This window comes from Xyrauchen texanus, chromosome 20 (assembly GCF_025860055.1).
Source record: "Xyrauchen texanus isolate HMW12.3.18 chromosome 20, RBS_HiC_50CHRs, whole genome shotgun sequence".
NCBI lineage: Eukaryota > Metazoa > Chordata > Actinopteri > Cypriniformes > Catostomidae > Xyrauchen > Xyrauchen texanus.
Window position 1 is genome coordinate 3,780,505 of NC_068295.1, and position 23,578 is coordinate 3,804,082.

At 40.8% G+C, this 23,578-nt stretch overlaps 1 protein-coding gene across 6 annotated transcripts in view; it reads left to right on the forward strand.

Moving 5' to 3' along the window:
- Positions 1–23,578, forward strand: part of LOC127660427 (golgin subfamily A member 4-like) — a 61,428-nt gene that overhangs the window by 30,074 nt on the left and 7,776 nt on the right. For all 6 annotated transcript variants that reach the window (XM_052150638.1, XM_052150639.1, XM_052150641.1 and 3 more), the window contains 11 exons: positions 1,207–1,354; positions 1,450–1,628; positions 4,210–4,308; positions 4,417–4,572; positions 4,760–9,039; positions 9,182–9,303; positions 9,656–9,786; positions 15,122–15,208; positions 16,496–16,513; positions 16,714–16,782; positions 18,973–19,045. In XM_052150638.1, coding sequence (XP_052006598.1) covers positions 1,207–1,354; positions 1,450–1,628; positions 4,210–4,308; positions 4,417–4,572; positions 4,760–9,039; positions 9,182–9,303; positions 9,656–9,786; positions 15,122–15,208; positions 16,496–16,513; positions 16,714–16,782; positions 18,973–19,045 — 5,362 coding nt within the window. The remainder of the gene's footprint in view (positions 1–1,206; positions 1,355–1,449; positions 1,629–4,209; positions 4,309–4,416; positions 4,573–4,759; positions 9,040–9,181; positions 9,304–9,655; positions 9,787–15,121; positions 15,209–16,495; positions 16,514–16,713; positions 16,783–18,972; positions 19,046–23,578) is intronic.

Consider the following 23,578-nt stretch of genomic DNA (forward strand, 5'->3'; position numbering starts at 1 on the left):
TACACACAGTTATGGGCCCACTGAGAAAACAATTATCAAAATACTAATAACTACACTCTTGACCAACACAAAATAGGTATCGTTTTAAAGCTAAGAATCTGTACTTTACAAAACACTGATCAAATAACCATGTGTCATATGTCGTGGAAAGCTCTCAAAGATTAGAATACATCCAGCCTATTTGTTTTACTTGCATTCAAACATATAGCATGCAAAAGCCAAGTAAATGTCTTTGGCATGCATGCTACATGTGAACAGGTGTTGCTTATAAGCCGTGTTTTTGCTTCTAAGTTCACGAAAAATAAGCAGAACATAAAATATAACAGCATTACCACAAAACAAGCCCACACACAAAGTAATTGGATAAATGGATCAATAGGTAATCATATTAAGCACAATGTGCACACAGCACATAAGGTGCCATCAATCTAAAAACACATTCGCTTTCCTGGATCAGGTGAATTAATCGGAAATGATGTAGTACGTTGTCCAGTGTCATGAACGTTAAACCAGGATTCAGATCATTACAACAAGTGGTGAAAGTCATCCAAATATGGGCAAAGAGGATTGTTCACTGTAATTACATATGGACACCAGGAGATGGCGCCAAGTACATGACACTGACTCAATGATGACTCAAATGACACAGAATGGAACTGAATGAGATCTCGTTACTCATGCCTGCATGCTTTGGAGAGAGAGCAAACCTTTAGTCATTGTTGTATTTGCATATGCATTTAGTTCTTGTGTACAATTATTATGATTTATTTGTTTGGAGAGGCTTTTGGACACTTGGATAAATAATTTTTGTAATTCTGATTGCTTTGTTGTTGTTCTGTTTTTGTTTTGAGTTGTAAGCCTTTAACTTTGGGCATGCAACTAAAACAGGAAATCTTTAAAAATACCTTCACAGCTTTAAGCATAATCAGTGTAAAAAGTGCATGTAAACACGCTCATTGTTTCAAAGTCGTCTGTTTTTCTGTCTGCGGCAGAAAACAAAAGAAGGAATAATGTCACGTCAAACCTGCCGCGATTCGTCTTGACATGCCAGATTTGAATTAAACATAAGTGCAAATGAGATTCGAGAACTCCAGCAGGAGGAAAGATTTTCAGCAAATAATAACTTAAATTTCTGTTTTGACAGTTTAAGGTTTTTGGTGACATATTCCTTGAATGATCACTGATATGTATGATATGATTATGAAGGGCATGGTGATTGCTGAAACAAAGCGTCAGATGCATGAAACTCTGGAGATGAAGGAAGAGGAGATCGCTCAGCTTCGTTCCAGAGTCCTGCAGACCCTCACACAGAAAGACGAGCTACAGGATCTGAAGGAGAAGTCTGAGAAAGCAGGTGAGAGAGACTGTCACATTGCTCTTGTCTCTCTTGATTTCTGTCCACTTTGTCTGGTTTTCCTAACTTTGAGCTGTATGGGACTTTTCTCCCAGCATTTGAAGAGCTGGAGCGAGCACTGGGTGTGGCCCAGCGGGCGGAGGAGGCACGGCGCCAGCTGCAGGTGAACATGGAGGAGCAGTTAAAGCAGGTGGAGAAGGCCAGTGAGGAAGACAGGAAAAATCTACAGCAGGAGCTTACCAGGGTCAAACAGGAAGTGGTCACCATTATGAAGGTGTGAATGGCATGATTTAGCTTACACTTGTGACACTTATCCCCTTTGTTGCCAAAAACAACAGAAGTTAAAATACAAATGTGGCTATAGGTCTTCAATGCAAATATAATTTTTTGAAAATTGTCGGCAGGAAATCTTGTATTCGTTTTTGTCCATCTCTTTAGCAATTCTTAAGGGGGTATGAGATAAAGGGCTCTTTTGAGATAAAAAAAAAAGCTTGCTGTAAAACTTAACTTTCAGGCCTCAAAACATCCTCCCCAGTCCAAAAAGACCACTTTTTAAAACTATGCTACAGTAGAAAAGCCTTATGCTGTTCCCGACTTTGTGTAGCACCTACAACTCTGCAGATCCTTCTGAAGCATCTCAACGTTAAAAAATGAGCAACTAAAGTTCTGATCATACAGATTGAGCAACACTTTTCATCTCTGATTGTTTTGTGAAGCTGTTACAATTTAGAGACTGTTAAAGATGGACAAAGCAGTAATTATGAACTATTATTAGTCACTATATTTGACCGGACAACAAACAGAGTTTAACTCTTAAGCTGAGTTCACACTGCCAGCAACAAAACAACCTCATCTCATTCATTTTCAATGAGAGCTGGTGACATCCGGCAACACGAGCGACGGCGACCTTTGGCGAACGGGTGTGGGCGTGTCCAGCGACGCGACAACATTGAGAAATGTTTAACTTTATGCAAATGAAGAGCGGCTTTCGGGAGCGGCAGCCAATACGAGAGAAGATGTTAGAGCTCACGTGATCCTAATATTTTAATAATAATATAAATTGTAAAGAAACAGTGTTGTTTAGACTCTCCATACACACCACTAGTGACCTAACAGCCAGTCACTGGAGACATGCAGCGACAAAGTGTCTGTCAGTGTGAACGCAGCATTAGGGTCAGAGAGAGGGTCAAAAATGGTCACAATATCTAATTTATGACTGTTTTTGCCTCGAAAATATAACATTATAAGTGGACCTCAGGGTAAATTGTGATTTATTCTGATGTTTTCAAGGGCCGAGAACTTTGCCAGGTTGTTACTGATAAAAACATGCAATCTTTTCCTGTAATGTCTGACATTGGTCAGCTGTATTCACAGATGTGACTTCTCACCATCAGAAATGTTTGAGAGCAACATCCTGTTACACACTTAAGCATCTTGTTAACTTTTGCATTTTGATGTGTTCCCTATGCCTTCGCTCTGTATTTTTTACTCAGCCTGTTTAGTTTAAAAATGTTCTGCCTGGAAAAGCCATCAATCCATGCACAGTGTCACATTCATCCCAAGAATACTCTGGATAAGAGATTGAACGTCTGTGACTGCAGTTCCCTTGAAGGTTGAGATTTTTATAGATCAGCACACCTTTTGAGTTCTTCCTCTCTGCATTGAAGTATGATTCAATCATTTAAATAAATGGCTGTAGTAAATCAATTTGACCAGGTTGATGCCACATTTATAGTCCAGCATTCATGTATCTGAGGAAGAGCTACAGTTTGGACAAGTCAGTCAGTTCTGTTTCTTACATCAGACCCCATAATCCTTACTTTAACAAAGACGCATATGTCTCAGTCTGTGCAAGCCAGGTGCTTACCTTGCCAGTAATTCATCAATGAGTGACATTTTGCTTATGCCAACACCAAATGTTGGTTTTGAACTGGAACTATTTAACTAGGTTCTGTTATTATAATTAGGCCTAAAGGGACTGTATTCTACACTTCTGCATAATTTTACTTTGTATATTTTTTAAATTACACTCTGCCAGGAGCACAGAGTGTTATTTTGTTGTTTCAGTTTGTGTTTGAGGCAACTGTGTCTTTAACTATAATGAAGCAATAATGAAAACGCCTCTCGCGATTCAGGTGATGAGGTCAGTGTCAACATTATAATATTCATAAAATTATAATATTACATAATTAAAATACATCGACACAGTAGTGATTCATGCGATACGTCAATGTCATTATTATATTATATAGTTTTATATGTGGATTTACGCAGCAGTCACGCTTAGGATCGTTTGTGAGTCACTCTTATTTAGAAGACCTCAGGATGACTTCTAAGCTGTCGTGAGTTTAGGAGATTCAGCTTCAGTAATTATTCTTAGATAAAAATATTACGAGTCCTAAAATGAGGACCCTTACCACGGCCTTAATTTTTAAGAGTTGCTCCTAAATTTCCGCATTAGGAACTACTTTCAACATTAAGATTTGTTTGTAAACTTCAGGCATAGTCTCGAGCTTCCACAAGGGTCTTATCTTGTTGTTTTTTCCCCACATGATAACAGAATTACTGGTTGATTGTTTACATTTATTTACATTTATGCATTCGGCAGATGCTTTTATCCAAAGCGACTTACAGAGCCCTTATTACAGAGACAATACCCCTGGAGCAACCTGGAGTTAAGTGCCTTACTCAAGGACACAATGGTGGTGGCTGTGGGGTTTGAACCAGCATCCTTCTGATTGCCAGATTACCAGTTATGTGCTTGGACCACTACACCACCACCACTCCAGTGAACCACACCACAAACCCTTAAATTCAACAGATGTTCATATTTTGCCATGATGTCTGCGTTTCAGAAGTCTTCCGAAGACAAGATAGCAGAAATAGTGCGGTTACACTCAGAGGCTATGGCTGTCAAAGAAGAGGAACTGAGTGCCCAGGTCAAACAAGCGGTGGTATGCTCAGACGTTCATTTGGGTGGTAACCTGTAAATATTATTGTCTGTGCAAATGTATGCATTTGAATAGAGGCATCTGTTAAACTATACTGTGTATTTATCGCAGGAGCAGTGTCGTGAGGAACTATTGCAGTCTGCACAGGAAAGGGAGCAGCAGGCATCTCTCGCTCTGGAGGAGGCCGAGCTGCAGAAAGCTGCGATTCAAGCCGAGGGGGAGAGCAAAGTTAAGGAACTACAGCTCGAACTGGAGTCTACCAGAACAGTGAGTTTCTCCACTGCCTTATCTGAGAATAGATCAACAGGGTATCCTTATTGTAGTTGCACGGCCAAATTAAGCCATAAGCTTGAAACTGCATCACTGAGTCAACGCTTTGTAATAAGTGAATGAAAGCAATGATATATCTCCAACAAAGTACAAAAATTACAAGGTAAATTTTTTGTTTTTGCAGAGAATTCAAGAGCTGGAAAGTTTTGTGGGTAACTCTGAAATGAATGGTGCCAGAACAGATGAACTCTCAGCACAGACTGAAGAACAGAGAAAGAAGCTAGAGGCTGATAAATCTGTGCTAAAGGAAAGGCATCAGCAGGAGTTGGAAAGGGCAAAGATGGAGCAGATAACAGCCCTCAACCAGCAGCATAATATCGCTATGGAAGAGCTTGTGCAGAAACACAAGGTTGAGACTGAATCCATTCTGAAAGACAAGGAGGAACAGTTTAATTCTCATGTAGAAGAGATGAAACAAAATATGCTGGATAAGCTGAGAAATAAACAGACAGAGCTTGAGACCATGTCTTCTGAGCTTAGTGAGGTGCTGAAGAGTAAACAACAACTTGAAGAGAAGCTGTCCTCTATGGAGACCACCAGTGAATCTGTAAGACTAGAGTTTGAGGAGAGACTCAAGGAGGAACAAACTAAATATCAGGCTGAAATTGAAGCTGTAAAACTTCAGAATGGAGAATCGTTTGCAGGGGTGGAGAAAATGCTGAAAGAAGAGCTAAATCAGCTGAAGATAGTGTTGGAGGAGAAGGAAAAGGTGATAGAGGAACATGTGCTCAGGGAGAAGACTTTAGTAGAAGACGCCAAGAAGGCTCTGCAAGATGGAAATGTGCAGTTGGAAGAACTTACGGAGAGACTCAAGGAAGTACAAGCAAAACATCAGGTAGACATTGAAGCTATGAAACTCCAAAATGAACAGTCATTTGCAGGGGTGGAGAAAATGCTGAAAGAAGAGCTAAATCAGCTGAAGATGGTGTTGGAGGAAAAGGAAAAAGCACTGGAGGAACATGTGCTCAAGGAAAAGTTTTTTGAAGAAGGTGCCAAGCAGGCTCTGCAAGATGGAAATGCCCAATTGGAAGAGCTTAGACTCAGGTCTCAATCGTATAAAGAAGCCCTCGATGAATCCAGATCTCAGATTAGCACTCTTACAGAAGATCTCCAACAAACCAGGAATCAGGTGAAAGATCTTGAGCAAGCTATGGAGACAATGCGTAATGATTTTCAACAGAAAGACGTCTGTCTTGAACAAAAGACAAACGAACTTCAGGAGCTTGAGCAAAAGTTGGAGCAAGTCAAGAAGGACCTAACTGAAAAAGAGAATTTGCATGCTGAAACTTGCAAAGCAATGCAAGAGGAGCAAAATCAGTTAAGAAAGAAGCTGGATGATCAGAAGAGTTCTCATGAAAAGAAACTTGAGAACATTAGGAATGACATGGATTGCAAGTTGAAATCCCAAGAAAACAAGATGGTGAAATTCCGGCAGAAATTCAAAGAAGCACAGGAAAGATTGAAGAAGAAGCTTGATGATCAAGAGGAGAATGCCAAAGCAGAGTTATCCAAGAAAGTTCAAGAGTTACAACAGAAAGACCAGCAACTTAAGGAGAAGATCTTAGAGATGGCACAAACAAGCTCTGAAGGCATCAGCAGCGCCATCACTGATTTGGAGGCAAATCACAAAGAGCAAGTAGAGAAGCTTAATGTGACCCATAAACAGGAGCAGGAGAACATGGTTCGTCATTGGCAGGAGAAACTCAACCAGCTTGAGGAGGAGATGCAGGAAAAACACTCCCTCTCTTTGCAAGAGAAAGCCCAGGAGTTTGAAGAGATATCTCAGCAGCTTTCAGCCAGCAGAGAAGAGAAGGAACAGGTAATGAAAGATGTCCAGGACCTCAGGGAAGAGCTTGCCATGAGGGAGACCACTGTGCAGAAACTGCAGACAGAGCTCAGGGAGGCAGCAAGCAAGCTGGAAAGTTTGTCTGAAGGAGAGGGTATATTTAAAAGACAAGTCGAAACCATGGAGAAGAATCTCAACCAGGCCTTGAATGAAAGGAACATCTTTCAGGATGAACTGAAAAAGAGAGAAGAAACTAGTAAAGGGAGATTACAGAGCTTATCTGAAGAGTTGAGAAACACCCAGCAAAAGTTGAGTACACTTGAAATGTCCAAGTGTAAAGAGAGCGAAGACCTCCAGAGGATACTTGAAGAAAAAACTGCAGCGCTTCAAACTAAGGAAAAAGAGATCCAGACCCAAATATGTGCCATCACAAAGGAGTTTGAGCAGTGTTGTCAGGATGTCCAGGCTAAGTTAGATGGTTTCTCTGATGGGCTGTGTAAGAAAGTCGAGGGAAGGGTTGGAGAATTGCAACACAGGGTTATACATAATCAGAAGAAGTTCACATATCTAAGAAATATTATCTTGACAAAGGACAACCGAATCAACACTTTAGAGAAAGAACTTCAGCAGATGTTGGACGAGAACCAGAATCTAAAGAGCTCTCTGGATGAGATAACTCTTCAGTTTGATGCAAGTTCGAAGAACCTTAAAGCCTTACATGCTGAAAGGGAGTCTCTGCAAACCAATGCCGAGAATCACTCCCTGGTACTTGAGAAAGACCTTCACATCGAGCAGCTTCGTGAAGAAAACAAAAGCATATCAGAAGACCTCAAAGCAAATATTTTGCAAATTAACAATCAAGAATCTATCATAAATGACTTGAAGAACCAGTTAGCAAGTAGCATAATTGAGAAAGAGGAAGCCATATCTTTGCTGAATCAACAGAACAATGAGGAAAAAGAAAAGATAAAATGCAGAATGGCGGAGACGGTGGAAAAATTGGAAAAAGAGAAGACCTCGCTTCAACAGCAAGCAGACTCACTCAGGAACAAGTTCTCTGAGCTGAAGAAAAAGTTCAGTCAGAGTCACAGCACTGTTAAGTCTCTTCAGGAAACAATTGCGGAAATGGAAAGACAGATTGCGGAGAAGGATGAGCGCGTTCAAAGGCTTACTGCCAACGTTGACAATCAGTCCATTAGTAAGTCAGAAATGGACCAGGCTCTTAGTGAGAAAGAACAGAAGGTACAGGCTTTGACCTCTGATCTGGAAAGCTGCTCGAAGAAAGTAATCGAACTAGAGGATCAGCTAGAGCTGCGGATAAAAGAGCGGGAGCAACTTGCAGCAGATTTACAGCAACACCTTAGTATCAGGGAAAATGAAAAGACAGAGCTGATGAAACGGCTACAGGAAGCTCAAGACCAAAGCTCTCAAAACGGTGCCCTAATGCAGAAAACTGAGGAACGTCTGCAGTCTTTGAAGGGAGACATCCAAAGAGCCAAGCAGGAACTGGAATCCCAGCGGTCTGAATTTGAGAAGGAGAAGGTAGAGATTCTGAGGGCGAAAGAAGATGCCGTGAAGGCGGTGCAAGAAAAAGCATCCTCTGAGGCGGCTAGTAAAGTGGCTGAGTTGAAGAAGAAGGCCGAGCAGAAAATTGGTATGATTCGTAAACAGTTGACCTCACAAATTGAGGAAAAGGACCAGACCATCAAAGATATGCAGACACAGATTGAAGGAATCAAGGGAACCCAGACTGAAAAGGAAGAACTTATTAAGAATCTGCAGAAGAATGATAAGACAACAGAGGAAACCATAGCTAAAATAAAGGAAGAGCATGCAAAGCATCTAGTAGAGTTGCAACAGAAAGAGAGCGTGGAAAGACAGACCTCTCTGCAAAGCTTAAAAGATATTTATGAAGAGAAGCTTGCTGTTCTTCAAAAAGAAATGTCTGTAAAGGAGGAGCAATGCGCTATTGCTGCTAGAGAAAAAGACGAAACCGTTTTAAGACAAGAAGAGTATGAGAGCAAACTCTCAGAATCTAATGAGCAGATTGCAATTTACCAAACCGAGATTGGTCTCCTTAAAGAAGACCTGCTCAAGCAGACAGCACTGGTCCAAGAACTTCAGCAGACCTGCTTGGATCTTCATGGTCAGATTAAAGAGAAACGGGTCGAGGAAGCTGAGATTGAGAATGTTTCAGAAGCACAGACTACTTGCAGTAGTTTAGGAATGGAGCCTGCAACACTGCTGGTCAAGGAGGACAAGGACACTGTCAGGAACCACGATGATTGGGAAAGTCAAAAGGACTTATTGGTGAAGGAATACGAGGAGAAGCTCCAAGAATTGTACAGAAGGCTAGAAGAGAAAGAAAATCAGCTGATAGCACAACAGAATTCACCTCAAGGAAATGGGGAGACAAATAGTGAGTGCCTAAACAACGATACAAACACCTCAGAGCACGATCTTCAGAGAAAGCTGGTGGAAGCTGAGAACGAGAAGCAGAAGCTCCATAAAGATTACACCAGACTTCAGAAAGACCTTCGCTCTCTAAGAAAAGAGCATGAGAAGGAACTAGAATTCCTGAAGAAAGAGATGGTTGAGGAAAGCAAAAACAAACTGATGTAAGATTTATGTGATGTTCTTGTTTTATTTCAGAAACAGATTTTTTTGGTGTGAATTTGTTATTTTTGCCTTATGACATAAAGATGAGCATTTTTAGCCAAAAATGTCCCCCCTGGGTTCATACTGCTTTTTTTTTAACAGGCTTGAAATGGAGGATATGGAAATGAAACACAACTCCGCTCTTAAGCAGTTAATGAGGGAGTTTAACACTCAGATGGCCTTGAAGGAAAAGGAACTGGAAGGCTCAGTAAAGGAGACTATTGGTATGTTTTTAGAGAAACCCCTTTTCAGGTTTCCCAGAACCCTATTTTGGTTCTTACCATGGTAAGAATTGTGAATGTTCCATGGAATTACCTTGGTTATACTGGACACTACCATAATGGGTATTCTTTGAAGTGCCTTTGAGTAAAAAGTAAATACAATGTAATATGAATATGGTCAGTAAACAGTGCCATGGTGCATTTCAAAGTCCCATGTTATTACCATCATTGATTTACCAAATGTTTTCAAACCTGCCATGTAAATCATCCAATCTGGAAGTGGTTTACAGGCAGTGATGTAGACTTGACCTTCATGTCCTCATACTGTAATTTCCTATCTATAATGTCCACTCAGAAAAGGCCCAAAGTGTTGAAGCTGAGCTAATAGACAGCCATCGAGACGAAGTGTGTCAGCTTCAGAAAATAATCACTCAGAAGGACGAAGACCTAAAAAGAACGGTTCAGCAGTACGAGCAGTTTCTACAGGTACTGTACTTCGAAATACAGTGAAATTGTAGCTTTTGCTTTTTCAATTGTGAATTATTGGACAAATGTATAGCAGATGCTTTAGATAATACAGCTCTATAGTCAGACTAAAAATGTAACATCCGTAAACTAAACCTTCCCATTCATTTTTCAACATTGGCACAGGAAGAATTTTGTGAGTTTATAGTTTTTGCTAAATTCCAGCACATAAAGTCAGTAACTTCATGTTTCAGCTAATAGTTTGTATATCATCAGGAAATGATTACCTTAGTCAACTACATCCTCAAACTTCCCTAGAGCTGTAGTGAATGATGCAGACCTTATGCTGCTATATATATATATATATATATATACACACTCACCTAAAGGATTATTAGGAACACCTGTTCAATTTCTCATTAATGCAATTATCTAATCAACCAATCACTTGGCAGTTGCTTCAATGCATTTAGGGGTGTGGTCCTGGTCAGGACAATCTCCTGAACTCCAAACTGAATGTCAGAATGGGAAAGAAAGGTGATTTAAGCAATTTTGAGCATGGCATGGTTGTTGGTGCCAGACGGGCTGGTCTGAGTATTTCACAATCTGCTCAGTTACTGGGATATTCACGCACAACCATTTCTAGGGTTTACAAAGAATGGTGTGAAAAGGAAAAATATCCAGTATGCGGCAGTCCTGTGGGCTGAAAATGCCTTGTTGATGCTAGAGGTCAGAGGAGAATGGGCCGACTGATTCAAGCTGATAGAAGAGCAACTTTGCCTGAAATAACCACTCGTTACAACCGAGGTATGCAGCAAAGCATTTGTGAAGCCACAACACGCACAACTTTGAGGCGGATGGGCTACAACAGCAGAAGACCCCACCGGGTACCACTCATCTCCACTACAAATAGGAAAAAGAGGCTACAATTTGCAAGAGCTCACCAAAATTGGACAGTTGAAGACTGGAAAAATGTTGCCTGGTCTGATGAGTCTCGATTTCTGTTGAGACATTCAGATGGTAGAGTCAGAATTTGGCGTAATACAGAATGAGAACATGGATCCATCATGCCTTGTTACCACTGTGCAGGCTGGTGGTGGTGGTGTAATGGTGTGGGGGATGTTTTCTTGGCACACTTTAGGCCCCTTAGTGCCAATTGGGCATCGTTTAAATGCCACGGCCAACCTGAGCATTGTTTCTGACCATGTCCATCCCTTTATGGCCACCATGTACCCATCCTCTGATGGCTACTTCCAGCAGGATAATGCACCATGTCACAAAGCTCGAATCATTTCAAATTGGTTTCTTGAACATGACAATGAGTTCACTGTACTAAAATGGCCCCCACAGTCACCAGATCTCAACCCAATAGAGCATCTTTGGGATGTGGTAGAACGGGAGCTTCGTGCCCTGGATGTGCATCCCACAAATCTCCATCAACTGCAAGATACTATCCTATCAATATGGGCCAACATTTCTAAAGAATGCTTTTAGCACCTTGTTGAATCAATGCCACGTAGAATTAAGGCAGTTCTGAAGGCGAAAGGGGGTCAAACACAGTATTAGTATGGTGTTCCTAATAATCCTTTAGGTGAGTGTGTATATATATATATACAGCAGATTTGCTTCAGGTTGATTGGGTGACACTTGTGGACTGCAATTTTCAAATTGTGCCACAGATTCTCAATATAAGATCAGTACAGATTCCATTTCACAAGTGAATTTGTCAATCAGTTGGAGATTTATTATGAGGGCTTGTTTAAGACCGTCAATCTACACCTGCGTCAGACATGTTTGTGTAGCGTCTTGGGTGCGTTGCATCATAAACATAATGTTTAGTTCACTGTTTCAAGTTAAATATAGTTAAATACTCGATCTTTAAACACATCTTGAGATCCCTTATTTCGCATTTGCGCTCCAAGTGTTTTGAACGCAAGAACGTAACGCATATATGTGGTGTTCTTCCTAATGAAGTGTTTTCTTCACTGTATAAACTGTGCATTGCTCATACAGCTAAAATTTCACTTACTGCCCTCTGGAGTAAACAGGTGGTACTACAAGCTTGCATTTCTCAGGAATCTTCCTTATTATGGTGCGATTAATTGCGTTATTTTTTGTCAAATTAATCACACTGAATTAACGACAGCCCTAATAAATAAATATATATATATATATATATATATATATATATATATATATATATATATATATATATATAACACCGATACACGCATACATAGTGCAAACTTGTACATTACAAATCTGTTATATACAGTGCAAGGGAATGTAATGGCAGAAGAGGTTGGATGTGTTGGATAAATATAAAAAGACTAAATCATGAATTGCACATAATTGTTGCTCAATGGGGCAGTTTTAACTGGATGGATAGCCTGAGGGGAAAAAACTGTCGGCTCTGGTGCTCAGAGCTGTGAAGCATTGGTCAGAAGGCAACAGTTAAAAAATGTAGTGGGCTGGGTGAGTGGGGTCCATAGTGATTTTTAACTTTTACAATTTACAATTGTACAATTGTTCTGGAAGTGTACAGTTCTTGAAGGAAGAGCAGGGGGTAACCAATAATCCTCTCTGCAGTCCGAACTGTCCTTTGTAGTCTTCTGATGTCCAATTTCGTAGCTGAACCAAACCAGACAGTTATTGAAGTGCAGAGGACAGACTCAATGACTGCTGAGTAGAACTCAACTGGCGAAGGAAGTACAACCTCTGCTGGTCCTTTTTCACAATGGAGTCAATGTTGCTCTTCCACTATCGGGTCCTGTGAGATGGTAGTGCCCAGGAACCTGAATGACTACACTGATGCCACAGTGCTGGTGTCAGTGTTTGGGTGTTCCTCCTAAAGTCCACTCCATCATCTCCACTGTTTTGAGCGTGTTCAGCTTCAGGTTGTTTTGACTGCACCAGACAGCCAGCTGTACAACCTCCCTTCTATATGCAGACTCATCGTCATCATGACAGTGGTGTCATCTGCAAAATTCAGGAGCTTGACAGAGGGGTTCTTGGTGGTGCAGGCATTTGTGTACAGGGAGAAGAGTAGTAGGGAGCACACACATCCCTGGGGGGGCACCAGTGCTGATTGTACAGGTGCTGGAAGTTAATTTCCCCTGTCTCTCAAGCTGCTACCTGTCCATCAGAAGCTGGTACTCCACTGTCAGATAGACGTGGGAACAGGGAGTTGGTTTAATTTAGTCTGGAAAATAGCTGGGATGATGGTGTTGAAAGCCGAACTGAAGTCCACAAAAAGGATCCTTGCATATGTTCCTGGTCTGTTCAGATGTTGCAGGATATGATGCAATCCCATGTTGACTGCATCCTCCACAGACCTGTTTCATCAACAGAAAGGGTCCAGTGATGTCCTTCAGGTGGGCCAAAACCAGTCTCTCACATTATTTCATGACCACAGACGTCAGGGCGACGGGTCTGTAGTCATTTAAGTCCTGTGAATTTTGGTTTCTTTGGGACAGGGATGATGGTGGAGCATTTGAAGCAGCATGTGACTTCACACTGCTCCAGTGATCTATTGAAGATCAGTGTGAACATGGTGGCCAGCTGGTTAGCACAGGATCTAAGACATATGGGTGAAACACCATATGGGCCCTGTGCTTTCCTTGTCTTTTGTTTTTGGAAGACATGGCACACCTCCTCTTCACAGATCTTAAGTGCAGGTTGAGTAGGAGGAGGTGGGTTGCAGGAGGTGTTGATGTTTGTGTGAAGATAAGGTCAGTGCTGGTGTGGGGTGTGAGACTGGGCTTTTCAAATCTACAGTAGAACACATAAAATTCTTCAGCCAGTTGTTGGTCCCCTACAGTGTTGGGGGTAGGAGTCCTGTAGTTAGTAAGTTGTTTTAAGCCTCTCCACACTGATGCAGGGTCGTTAGTCTCAGAGTATCTTCTTTTAGCCACTCTGATTTCTTATTCAGTGTGTTCCTGGCCTGATTGTACAATACTTTATCCCCACCTCTATAAGCATCTTCTTTGGCCTGATGAAGCTGCTTGAGCTCTGCTGTAAAACATGGTTTGTCGTTGTTGAGCGTTAAATAAGTCCTAGTATGAATGCACATATCCTCACAGAAACTGATATATGATGTAACAATATCTGGGAGCTCGTTCAGATTGGTGTCTGCAGCCTCAAAAACACTCTAATAAGTGCAGTCAAAGCAGACTTGTAGTTCCAGCTCTGCTTCATTGGTCCACTCTTTACAGTCTTTACTACAGGCTTAGCAGATTTTAGTTTCTGTCTGTAGGTTGGAAGAAGATGAACCATACAGTGATCAGAAAGTCCCAAAGGGACTGAGCGATATGCATCCTTTATTGTGGTGTTGCAGTGATCCAGTTTATTTCTGTCTCGGATTGGGCATGTAATGTGCTGTTTGTATTTAGACAGTTCAAGTGTGAGGTTTGCTTTGTTGAAATCCACAAGAATAATAATATCTGTGTCTGTGATCTGATCAGCCATCTGTTGCAGCGCTGCATTCACACACGCATTTGGCGGGATACAAACACTCACCAGAATAAAGGAGGAAAACTCCTGCAGCTAGTAGAAAGGGTTACAGTTAATAAAGAGCGCTTCCAAATTAGGACGCCACATCTTCTTTAACGTTGTTACATCTGTACACCAACTTTGATTGATGTAAAAGCATGTTCCACCACCTCTAGTTTTGCCCGTTACATCCGCAATGCAATCAGCTCTGAACAGCTGAAAGCCCGGCAGATGTAACGTGCTGTCCGGAATGGTTTCACTCAGCCAGGTTTCTGTGAAGCACAAGGCAGCAAAGATGGAAAAATCCTTGTTTGTATGGGTGAGTAGATGTAGTTCATCCGTTTTGTTAGGAAGAGAGCAGAGATTCTCTAGATGAATACTCTGCAGCACTGTTCGAAAGTCACGCCGACGGAGCTTGACCAGTGCGCCTGCTCGTCTTCCTCGTCTGCGTCTCTAAAATGTCCAGCAAAACGTCAGAATAGTCAAAAATCAGGAAAAACTTGTCTGGTATATGCTGCCGAATGTTCGTCTCTGGTAAAACTGATTGGAAAAAGATTACTAAACACAAGACAAACAAACAAAAACCACAAAAGAATAGGAGCACTCCACACCGTGGCGGCCTTCCGCGGCGCCATCTTGATATTGAGATGGAACCGTTTATGGCAACAGATATTTACTGTTCTGACAGATAGGTATGCTAACTATTTGTAATATGATTATTGCTGCAGCCTGTAGATCTAATAGTTTTCTTCTAGATCTAATAGACTCAATTTAATTACCAGAAAATGAATACAGCATGGATGCATTGCAAAATGATAATTCAGTGAGAAATGGCACATTTGCTCTGGGTTTGGTTCTCCTTTAGAGTCGAGAGGACGAGATGGGTGGCCGTGTGGGGGAGGTGCAGAAGGAGTTAGAGGAGCTCCAGCAGAGAAGTCTCAGTGGTCCTCAGGTACATCCCTACACTTTACACACATTTTCCAGCTTATGATGTTCTAATCGGTTATCTCAATATGTTATAATAATAAATTGCAATCCGTCTCATAATGTTTGGTGTTAAGATGATTAATAATTCAGAATTTGCTGAAATTTGCCTATATGCATTTGCAGATAAATTATTTTTTTCCTTTTAACCCTCCTATGGTATTTGGCCATTTTTGACCGACATTTTAAAAATGTAATAAAAATGGTTTCCTTTACCTGAGCAGTACTAGACTTGGTGATTTTCCGTCCATTTGAAATCTGAACATACCAAAAAATATTGGGCTTAGTCTAAGTGGTTGTAAAAAATAAATAATTAGTGATACCTTTGGTATTCACAGACTAGATTGACTGACCATTGAAAATGAATGGGGAAGACAAAAAATTTTTTATCTGTCAGATACAATCAATAAATCAGCCACAATGCAGAAAAAAAACAGACTCTAAAATGTAACAATTTAAAGATGTTCAATTAATCTCTGGCTAATCTAATCTTACAGCTCCGGCAGTCTTTCTCTCTAGTCACTGAATAGAGTTTTAAGAAACTATGTTATGACCACAGTCTCATTTTTAGTCTCATAGTCACACTCCAGAATAGTCCGTAGGAATGAATCTCCTGAAAAGGTTTGGAATGCACCCCATGAGAAAGAGGCCTTTAACAGGCTGTCTCTGTTCTCAATTAACTCCTCCGAGAGCATCCAGAGCTGTTGGATGTGTGCTGCAGTACGGCTCTCAGGCGAGTGCGTGCTTCGCAAGAGGCGAAAAGTTGAGTGTTGTTCATGATGGAAGTGTGCCTCATGTGTGTTTGGTGCAGTTACAAAGCGCTCTCTCTGAGCCGTGAAACACGCAGTGCACCTCCGGATCCCATGCTGCATTTTTACACAATGATGTCACACAGTATTTTTTCATTCTTAAAGCTGTCATGTTCAGGAGTTAACCAACATCAGATGTGTTTGTCATCTCATGAAAACACGTTCAGGTCACGTTTCACCCCAAAAAATTGTGTTTAGAAAATGATGCATGATTTTTACGACAAGACGATTTTTTACATTGTGACTTTGTTTTCTCTGTTTTTTGGTAATTCCCATTATTCTCAATGGTGATTCTTCTTCTTATTTTTGTAGTACAGTTAAAGGACTACTGTTAGACAATGAATTAAAAGGCTGTAATGTGCAATTTATTATTGATTATGTTTATGTGTGAATAAAGTTTGTCTATTGATATAGATATTTAACCCATTGTTTGTTGTGTTTTTCAGGGTCTTGATGAGCTAAAGGTTAGTTTTGAACCTTTGTTTTTATATTTATTTACGTCAGTTTTTCTTAATACACCCATGCCAGTTTGAGGAAATTCGAACAGCCTTTTAAGTTTAACCATTTATTTATTTTAACCAGGACACTGTGTACGTCTTCCACATGTGTTGTTCATTTTTTGTTTACTTTAGGAACTCTGGTGTTTCTCTCTTTTTGCAATCAGGTCCAGCTTGCTGAAAAGACGACTCTTCTGAGTGAGGCCAGGCTAAAAGAGCAAGGATACCACGACAGGGTAAGTGATGAGAGATACTGCCATAGAGGCAGAAGACGGAGCAGGGGTGCTAAAGCCACCATTTCACTGCTTTGGCAATCAACAGACTGGAAGTCTGTCATAAGGATAATAATGCAGCAAGCTTTGTCGTAAACTCATCTTTGCATAACACACCTTTATATTAAGTTCTTTCTCTTCTTGACGTGTTTGGGACATGTCTTGGTCTGTATTCTCACATTACTTCATGTTTACATGTAAATAAACTGTAATGCGGTCTTGCCAACTGATAGACGTGCAAACACTACAGCAAACCGATACACAGTTCTCCCGTCGCACGGTAGCCTATATACCATCATACCGTCCAGCCCTACTACTGCTAACTGTAAACACACAATATGTTTGAGATGCTTTGTCCCACCCCCAGCGTCACATCCTGACTGTGCGCTCCCAGAGCTTTGTTTCCCCCCAAGCTGTGTTAAACCGAAATGAGATTACGTATATTACACCGCACATCTGTTTACTCTTACTTAAACCGTATAATAATTACAGCAGCGCTTATGCTGTTTCCTCACCTTACACGAATGGTGGGAGGTGCACACAATGGGCATGACTTTACCCTTTTTAAAGGGATAGTTCACTTAAAAAAATGAAATTCTGTCATCATTTACTCACCCTAATGTTGCTCCATGATGTCTGAGGATTTTAGGTAAAATGACAGCCTCAGTCTCCATTCACTTTCATTGCATGGAATAAGGATGTAGTGAAAGTGAATGGTGACTGAGACTAACATTCTGCTTAACATCTCCTTTTTATGATCCATGGAAGAAAGATAGTCATACGGATTTGGAACAACGTGAAGATAAGATAATGACAGAATTTAATTGTATTTTTATTTTTATTTTTGCATGAGCTATCCCTTTAAATACTAATAATGTAAGATCACCAGAAGTATTGTTGTGTGTTTCTTTGGGCAGTTTTATGTGCCCGGGGTTAATTTGAATTAAACACACACACACACACGTCAGTTTTTTCTTTTTGATATATGAAGGTCACATTAAAACTGACTTGGAAACTTTTAACGAGATCTTCATCGTTTATTTTTTGCTACTTTTCAAATGGATTTTTTATAGAGATTTTTACTACTTTAGCCTTGTCCCAGACCATAGACTGTAAAAAAAGATGGACGACGCCCCTTCGCTCTTTTCCATTGGTGAGAACTGAAGCCGCCAGCGTCCCGATATGGCGCTGACATCTTGGGACTTGAGTCTGCGCAGTTGCGATTTGGGGACCAGACCTGCACAGTAGTGAGCAGGAAGTAAAGCCGCAAAGTCAAGGCCCCGCCCTCACTCTCGCTGAATCAATCGCAAGCACACGCCCCTGCACTTTTGACTTTTGACTTATGACGGTGTGAAATAATTAATTATAGAAATTTAGATATTAAATTTAAAGCTCCAATCTCCTCAGTCCTCCGAAGATCCCGAAAAAAAAGTCAGTTGGTGCTTCAGTGACTACTTCGCTCAGAGAACCTGTCAATCACAGCTGTCAATCATGATGTCACAGCACCATTTTTATAGCATCAAATAACTAAAAACAAACTTATTTTGAAAACAAACACTTGAAATGACATCAACGTGATAGTTTCTGTCATTTACTGTAGTTTCTATCTTTCGAATAAAGATATGTGAAGTGTAATTTAATTGTTTATTTGGTCTCACGTCCTGTTGAATAACATGAGGAGGCGGGGCTTATGACCTATACTAGGACCAGTCACCAGGGGGCGATCGAGACGTTTTGGCGTCACTTTTGAGGGCTTGTGCGGCACACTTGTCCCAGATCCATACTTTCAATATTTAACTATTATTAAAATAGTTCATATGAAACATTATTAAAATAGAAATTATTACATGTTCAAAACAATGACACAAGTGATGTTTAAAAAAACAAAACAAATTACATAACAGAGAATTTTGATTGGCCGTCATTACCAAACAAGCTGTAATTTTACCAAAACATGTGTGCCAAATAGTCTGTGTGAACAGATTAATTAATTGTTGTATTTAGGATACATAAAATGTTGGCTATGAAATTAGCCTTTGCAATATGTCCATTTTATTTAAATTAGTCTAAAAGTATGTCTTTTTTTTATGAGACTTTATACAGTTCCACAGTGCTAAAAGTTTATTCTGTATTTTTTCTTCTTCTTTCTCTCAGATCTACGCTCTGGAGGACAAGATAAGACGCTCTCATAAAAATGCAGTGGTGACTCACCTGGGAAGCACATACAGTAAATAATCTTAAACTTTTTTCATAATGGTAGCTTTAGAATCATTTATCACATAGCTGGGGGCAAGTAAAACAATGTGTCTTAGCCCAGATGTTTACAGATGTCATTTACTGTCTTATTTGTCCGTTCGAAATATGAATTTGCGGGTTGTAGCAGCGTAGGGACTTTAAAATGCTTGTCAAGGATCTCCTCTCCTGTGCTTTACCTTTTAAAGGATAAGGAATGATCTGGCACAATGACCCTTGGCAGACAAATCTCACTTTCATTCCCAATAGCTCAGAGTGATCCTTCACTGCAGTCTCCGCATGAGAGCTGCGCTTTAACACCCTGCTATCAATCACACACATATGCACGGCTGAGAGACCTTAAACATATGGGCAGCGAGAGAGAGGCTGGTGTTTTGGAGAGTGTCTGCTGTTGTAATAAAGAACTCATCCCAGAATCTAATGGTTTTCACAGACTTGGTTTCTCCCCAGTTCTCACACAATGACCCCATATTCAGACAACCGTCTTGAACTCAATGATTTAATGATTTAAAGATTATACTTTTTTTTTTCATATATATATATATATAGGCCGTCGGCTAGGAGCCCCTTCTCCCCTCGCATTCAGCGACCAATTCCTCCGCTTCCAGGCGGCCGAGCTCCGTTGGGGTGGATGTAGCGTCAAGAACTCCACTACGGCATATCCCTCCTCCATCTCGGGTCTTCGGCACCAGTGTAAAGGAGTTCAATGGAAAGGAGGCGGCGAGAACCGGCTTGACGATATAAATAATATTTTTATGCTGGAGGTATTGCCCCAAGGGAAGGAGTTCAAGTACCTCGGGGTCTTGTTCACGAGTGAGGGGACAATGGAGCGGGAGGTTGGCCAGAGAATCGGGGCAACGGGGGCGGTATTGCACTCGCTGTATCGCACCGTTGTCACAAAAAGAGAGATGAGCCGGAAGGCAAAGCTCTCGATCTACCGGTCAATTTTTGTTCCTACCCTCACCTATGGTCATAAAGGCTGGGTCATGACCGAAAGAACTAGGTCGCGAGTACAAGCGGCCGAAATGGGCTTCCTCAGAAGGGTGGCGGGCTTCTCCCTTAGAGATAGGGTGAGGAGCTCAGTCATCCGTGAGGAGCTCGGAGTAGTGCCGCTGCTCCTTTGCGTCGAAAGGAGTCAGTTGAGGTGGTTTGGACATCTGGTAAGAATGCCCCCTGGCCGCTTCCCTAGGGAGGTGTTTCAGACACGTCCAGCTGGAAGGAGGCCTCGGGGAAGACCCAGGACTAGGTGGAGAGATTACATCTCCACACTGGCCTGGGAACGCCTCGGGAGCCCCCTGCTGGAGCAGCTGCCCCCGCGACCCAACTTTGGATAAGCGGTTGAAGATGGATGGATGAAAAACGTAAACAAAAGACGCAAACACACACACACACCACCAGTATTTGTTTTACTCAAGCACCACCATCCGCAGTTGGCCTTTATCCCTCTCGGAGCCTTAATTAGCCTGATAAGGGACCGGGTGTGTAACATGACAACCCGGTTTCGCCCTCCGCACTGTCACACCTACTTTGGACTTTAAGGTCAAAGAGTACTTTGGTTTTCCATTTGCGGGTTGTATGTCTCGTGCAGTGCATGGTGCAAATTTTGTCATCAACACCATATGCGTGGACTGCCCGCTTGCAGCTTCTCTTCTCTAGACATGTGAACTGTCCGCATCTTCGCCATTGACTGTGCTAAAGAGTATTGGCAAGCTGTTGTAGTGCGCATGCGTCGTATGCATTTGTATACGCTTGCGGTAAAAAGAGTGTACTTTGAATGGCTGTGCGCTTGACCATGTACAAGAAGGAACAGGACACGGAAAACAAAGTATACCCTAGCCTTTAAGCCCAGTGCACACTGTACAATTTGAATGTACAAAGCTGATTTTTGGTAGTTATCTGCGTATTGGTGTGCATGTGAATGTGCTCGTGTCAGACCATGACGTTTAATCGCAGAGTCAATGCTGTCAACCGTGAGCTCATTGATTGATTGAAAGATCATTGATGTCGCACAGCGTACGTTGACTTTTTTGCAAGATCTAATAGGTTTCTTATTGTATAATCCGTGTTGGGAGTGTGTTACCTATGTTGCCTTAAAAAGCTGTTTAGGTAGACGGGACACTAGACAAATGAGCTTCTGTCTTACTGGCATGGACAGCACTGAAGCATTATTGAGATGTGTTTGTATTACGACAGTCGTTTTGCCTAATTAAACCTGTGAGTGACTGGCAGTTAGCAGGAGCAGCCGTGTTTCTATCTGGAAAGTCCATTTAACCACTGCTGATGACACCGGGGTGGCTGAATAACCTGGAACAGACATCTTGATAGGGCGTTTTGGAACTAAAGGTGCCGCTGAAATCCAAACAATCCTTTGATCAGGAAGCATGGAGAAATGTGGGGCTAATAAATAACCCAACCTGTCTGACTGACCCCTGGACAGCCCAGCTGGCTTAACAGGGATGTAATCTGACCCATACCGGTGTCATCCCCAAAACAACACTATGTTTAATCCATATGGTTGGCCCAGTTAATGACAGCCTTTAAATATGTAAGCTCATGCTTAAACCGTTGGCCAGTTTAGAAAACAAGTTAAGCTTAATTGAAGGCATTTGTGGCATAATGTTGATTCCACAAAAAATATTTTCACTCTTCCCTCCTTTTCTTTAAAAAGCAAAAATCTGGAAGGACGATAAAATACTCACTGTATCAGAAGTATAGCAACAAGACATCTAATCTTTTCTGTGCAAAGTTATATCTAATTTACTACTTTGTTGCCATGGCAACGTAACACAGCAACTATTAAAACAACGTCACAGTTCAAATAATACACGAGTTTTATCAGAAGTATTAATTTAAGTGTTTTTATACAATTATAAGCTTCACATTTCTGCCTCTATAAATTGGCCCCATTCACTTCCAATGTAAGTGTCTCACTGGAACCTCCATTTTTGCTTTTTTTCAAGAAAAGGAGGGAAGAGTCTGAATTAATTTAGGTGGTAATCAACATTACACCACAAATGCTGTTGATCTCAGGCAGTTGTTATGATGTGTCTGAGGCAGTGTGTGTCTTCTGAATGAGTAATGATTGTTTATGGGAGGGTTCAACAGTCAGAAGGTTAAACAGACTTAATAAAATACTGTATCTTTAATGTACAGGCCTCACAGATAAACTAAAGAACAGAGAAGATAAATGCATGAGGTTTGTTTGTGTTAAGCTTGAGGAAGCAGATTACAGATGGTTTGTTTAGTTGAATGTCAAAATGGAGATGGATGTCTTCAAAGGAAAAACTATTGGGAATTTTTTAGAAGGATATTTATTTAGTGTGGCTGATGAGGACAGAGGATGACTAGAGTGCCATACCAAACCCATTTTCATCTACACCATTTAGAACAGAATAGAATAGAATAGAAGCCTTTATTTAAATGCATCATCGGTGCCCAACATGAAGTCTGTATAAAGGGCCGTTCACACCAAATGCGTTGATGCTCCAACTTTTAAAAATGTGCCTTGTGACACCTGCTTTCTGTTCTATTTCTTGTGCTGCGTGTACCTTTTTTTAGCACAAGAACACATTCGGTCTGAACGGACCCCAAGTATACTACCTTCTATGACAATCCCAGAATGTATTGCAACATGCTCAGTAAAAAAAGGTTAAATAGGTTGATTATAAATCAATATACTGTATATATTTCATTAAGCTCATAAAATGATTAGTAAAAATAGTTCAATACATTTAAAAATAAATCAGTATTTTGTTTTTATTTCCATGCTTATCATACTGTACCTCTTATTACTTATTATAACCACCTTGCTTTGTTTATTTTGCTGTAATTAACAGCGGGTATAATATCGTTTACTTACTAAACACCCTTCAAAACACGTATCAACCAGATAGAACCAAATAATCTAAAAATGTCATTTAAATAATAATAATATTTTCAAATATCATTGATGATATTTATCTTATACATCACTGTCAGGGAGATTTACCGTTGGCGCTTGATTTAGATTTGTCAAACACGCTCTTATGTGTTCCCAAATATTTGTTTACAAGCGCATAATTCTCCTTGAAGGGACAGTTCTCCCAAAAATTAAAACTCTCTCATCATTTACTCACCCTCATGCCATCCCAGATGTGTATGACTTTCTTGCTTCTCCTGAACACAAACAAAGATTTTTAGAAGACTATTTCAGCTTTGACAATGCAAGTGAATGGTGACCAAAACTTTGAAGCTCCAAAAAGCATATAAATGCAGCATATAAGTAATCAACAGGACTCCAGTGGTTTAATCCATGTCTTCAGAATCGGTATGATGGGTGAGGGTGAGAAACAGATCAAAATGTAAGTCCTTTTTGTCACAAATCAGCAGATGCAGGACCCAAACACAGAGTAAAAACAGAAAAGGGTATATTCGTTTAAAAATAAACTAAGGCAAAACAAAAACTACCCTGAAGGGGAAAAACCAGATACTGAGTGGTAATGACAAAAATGGGCTCCAAACACAGGAC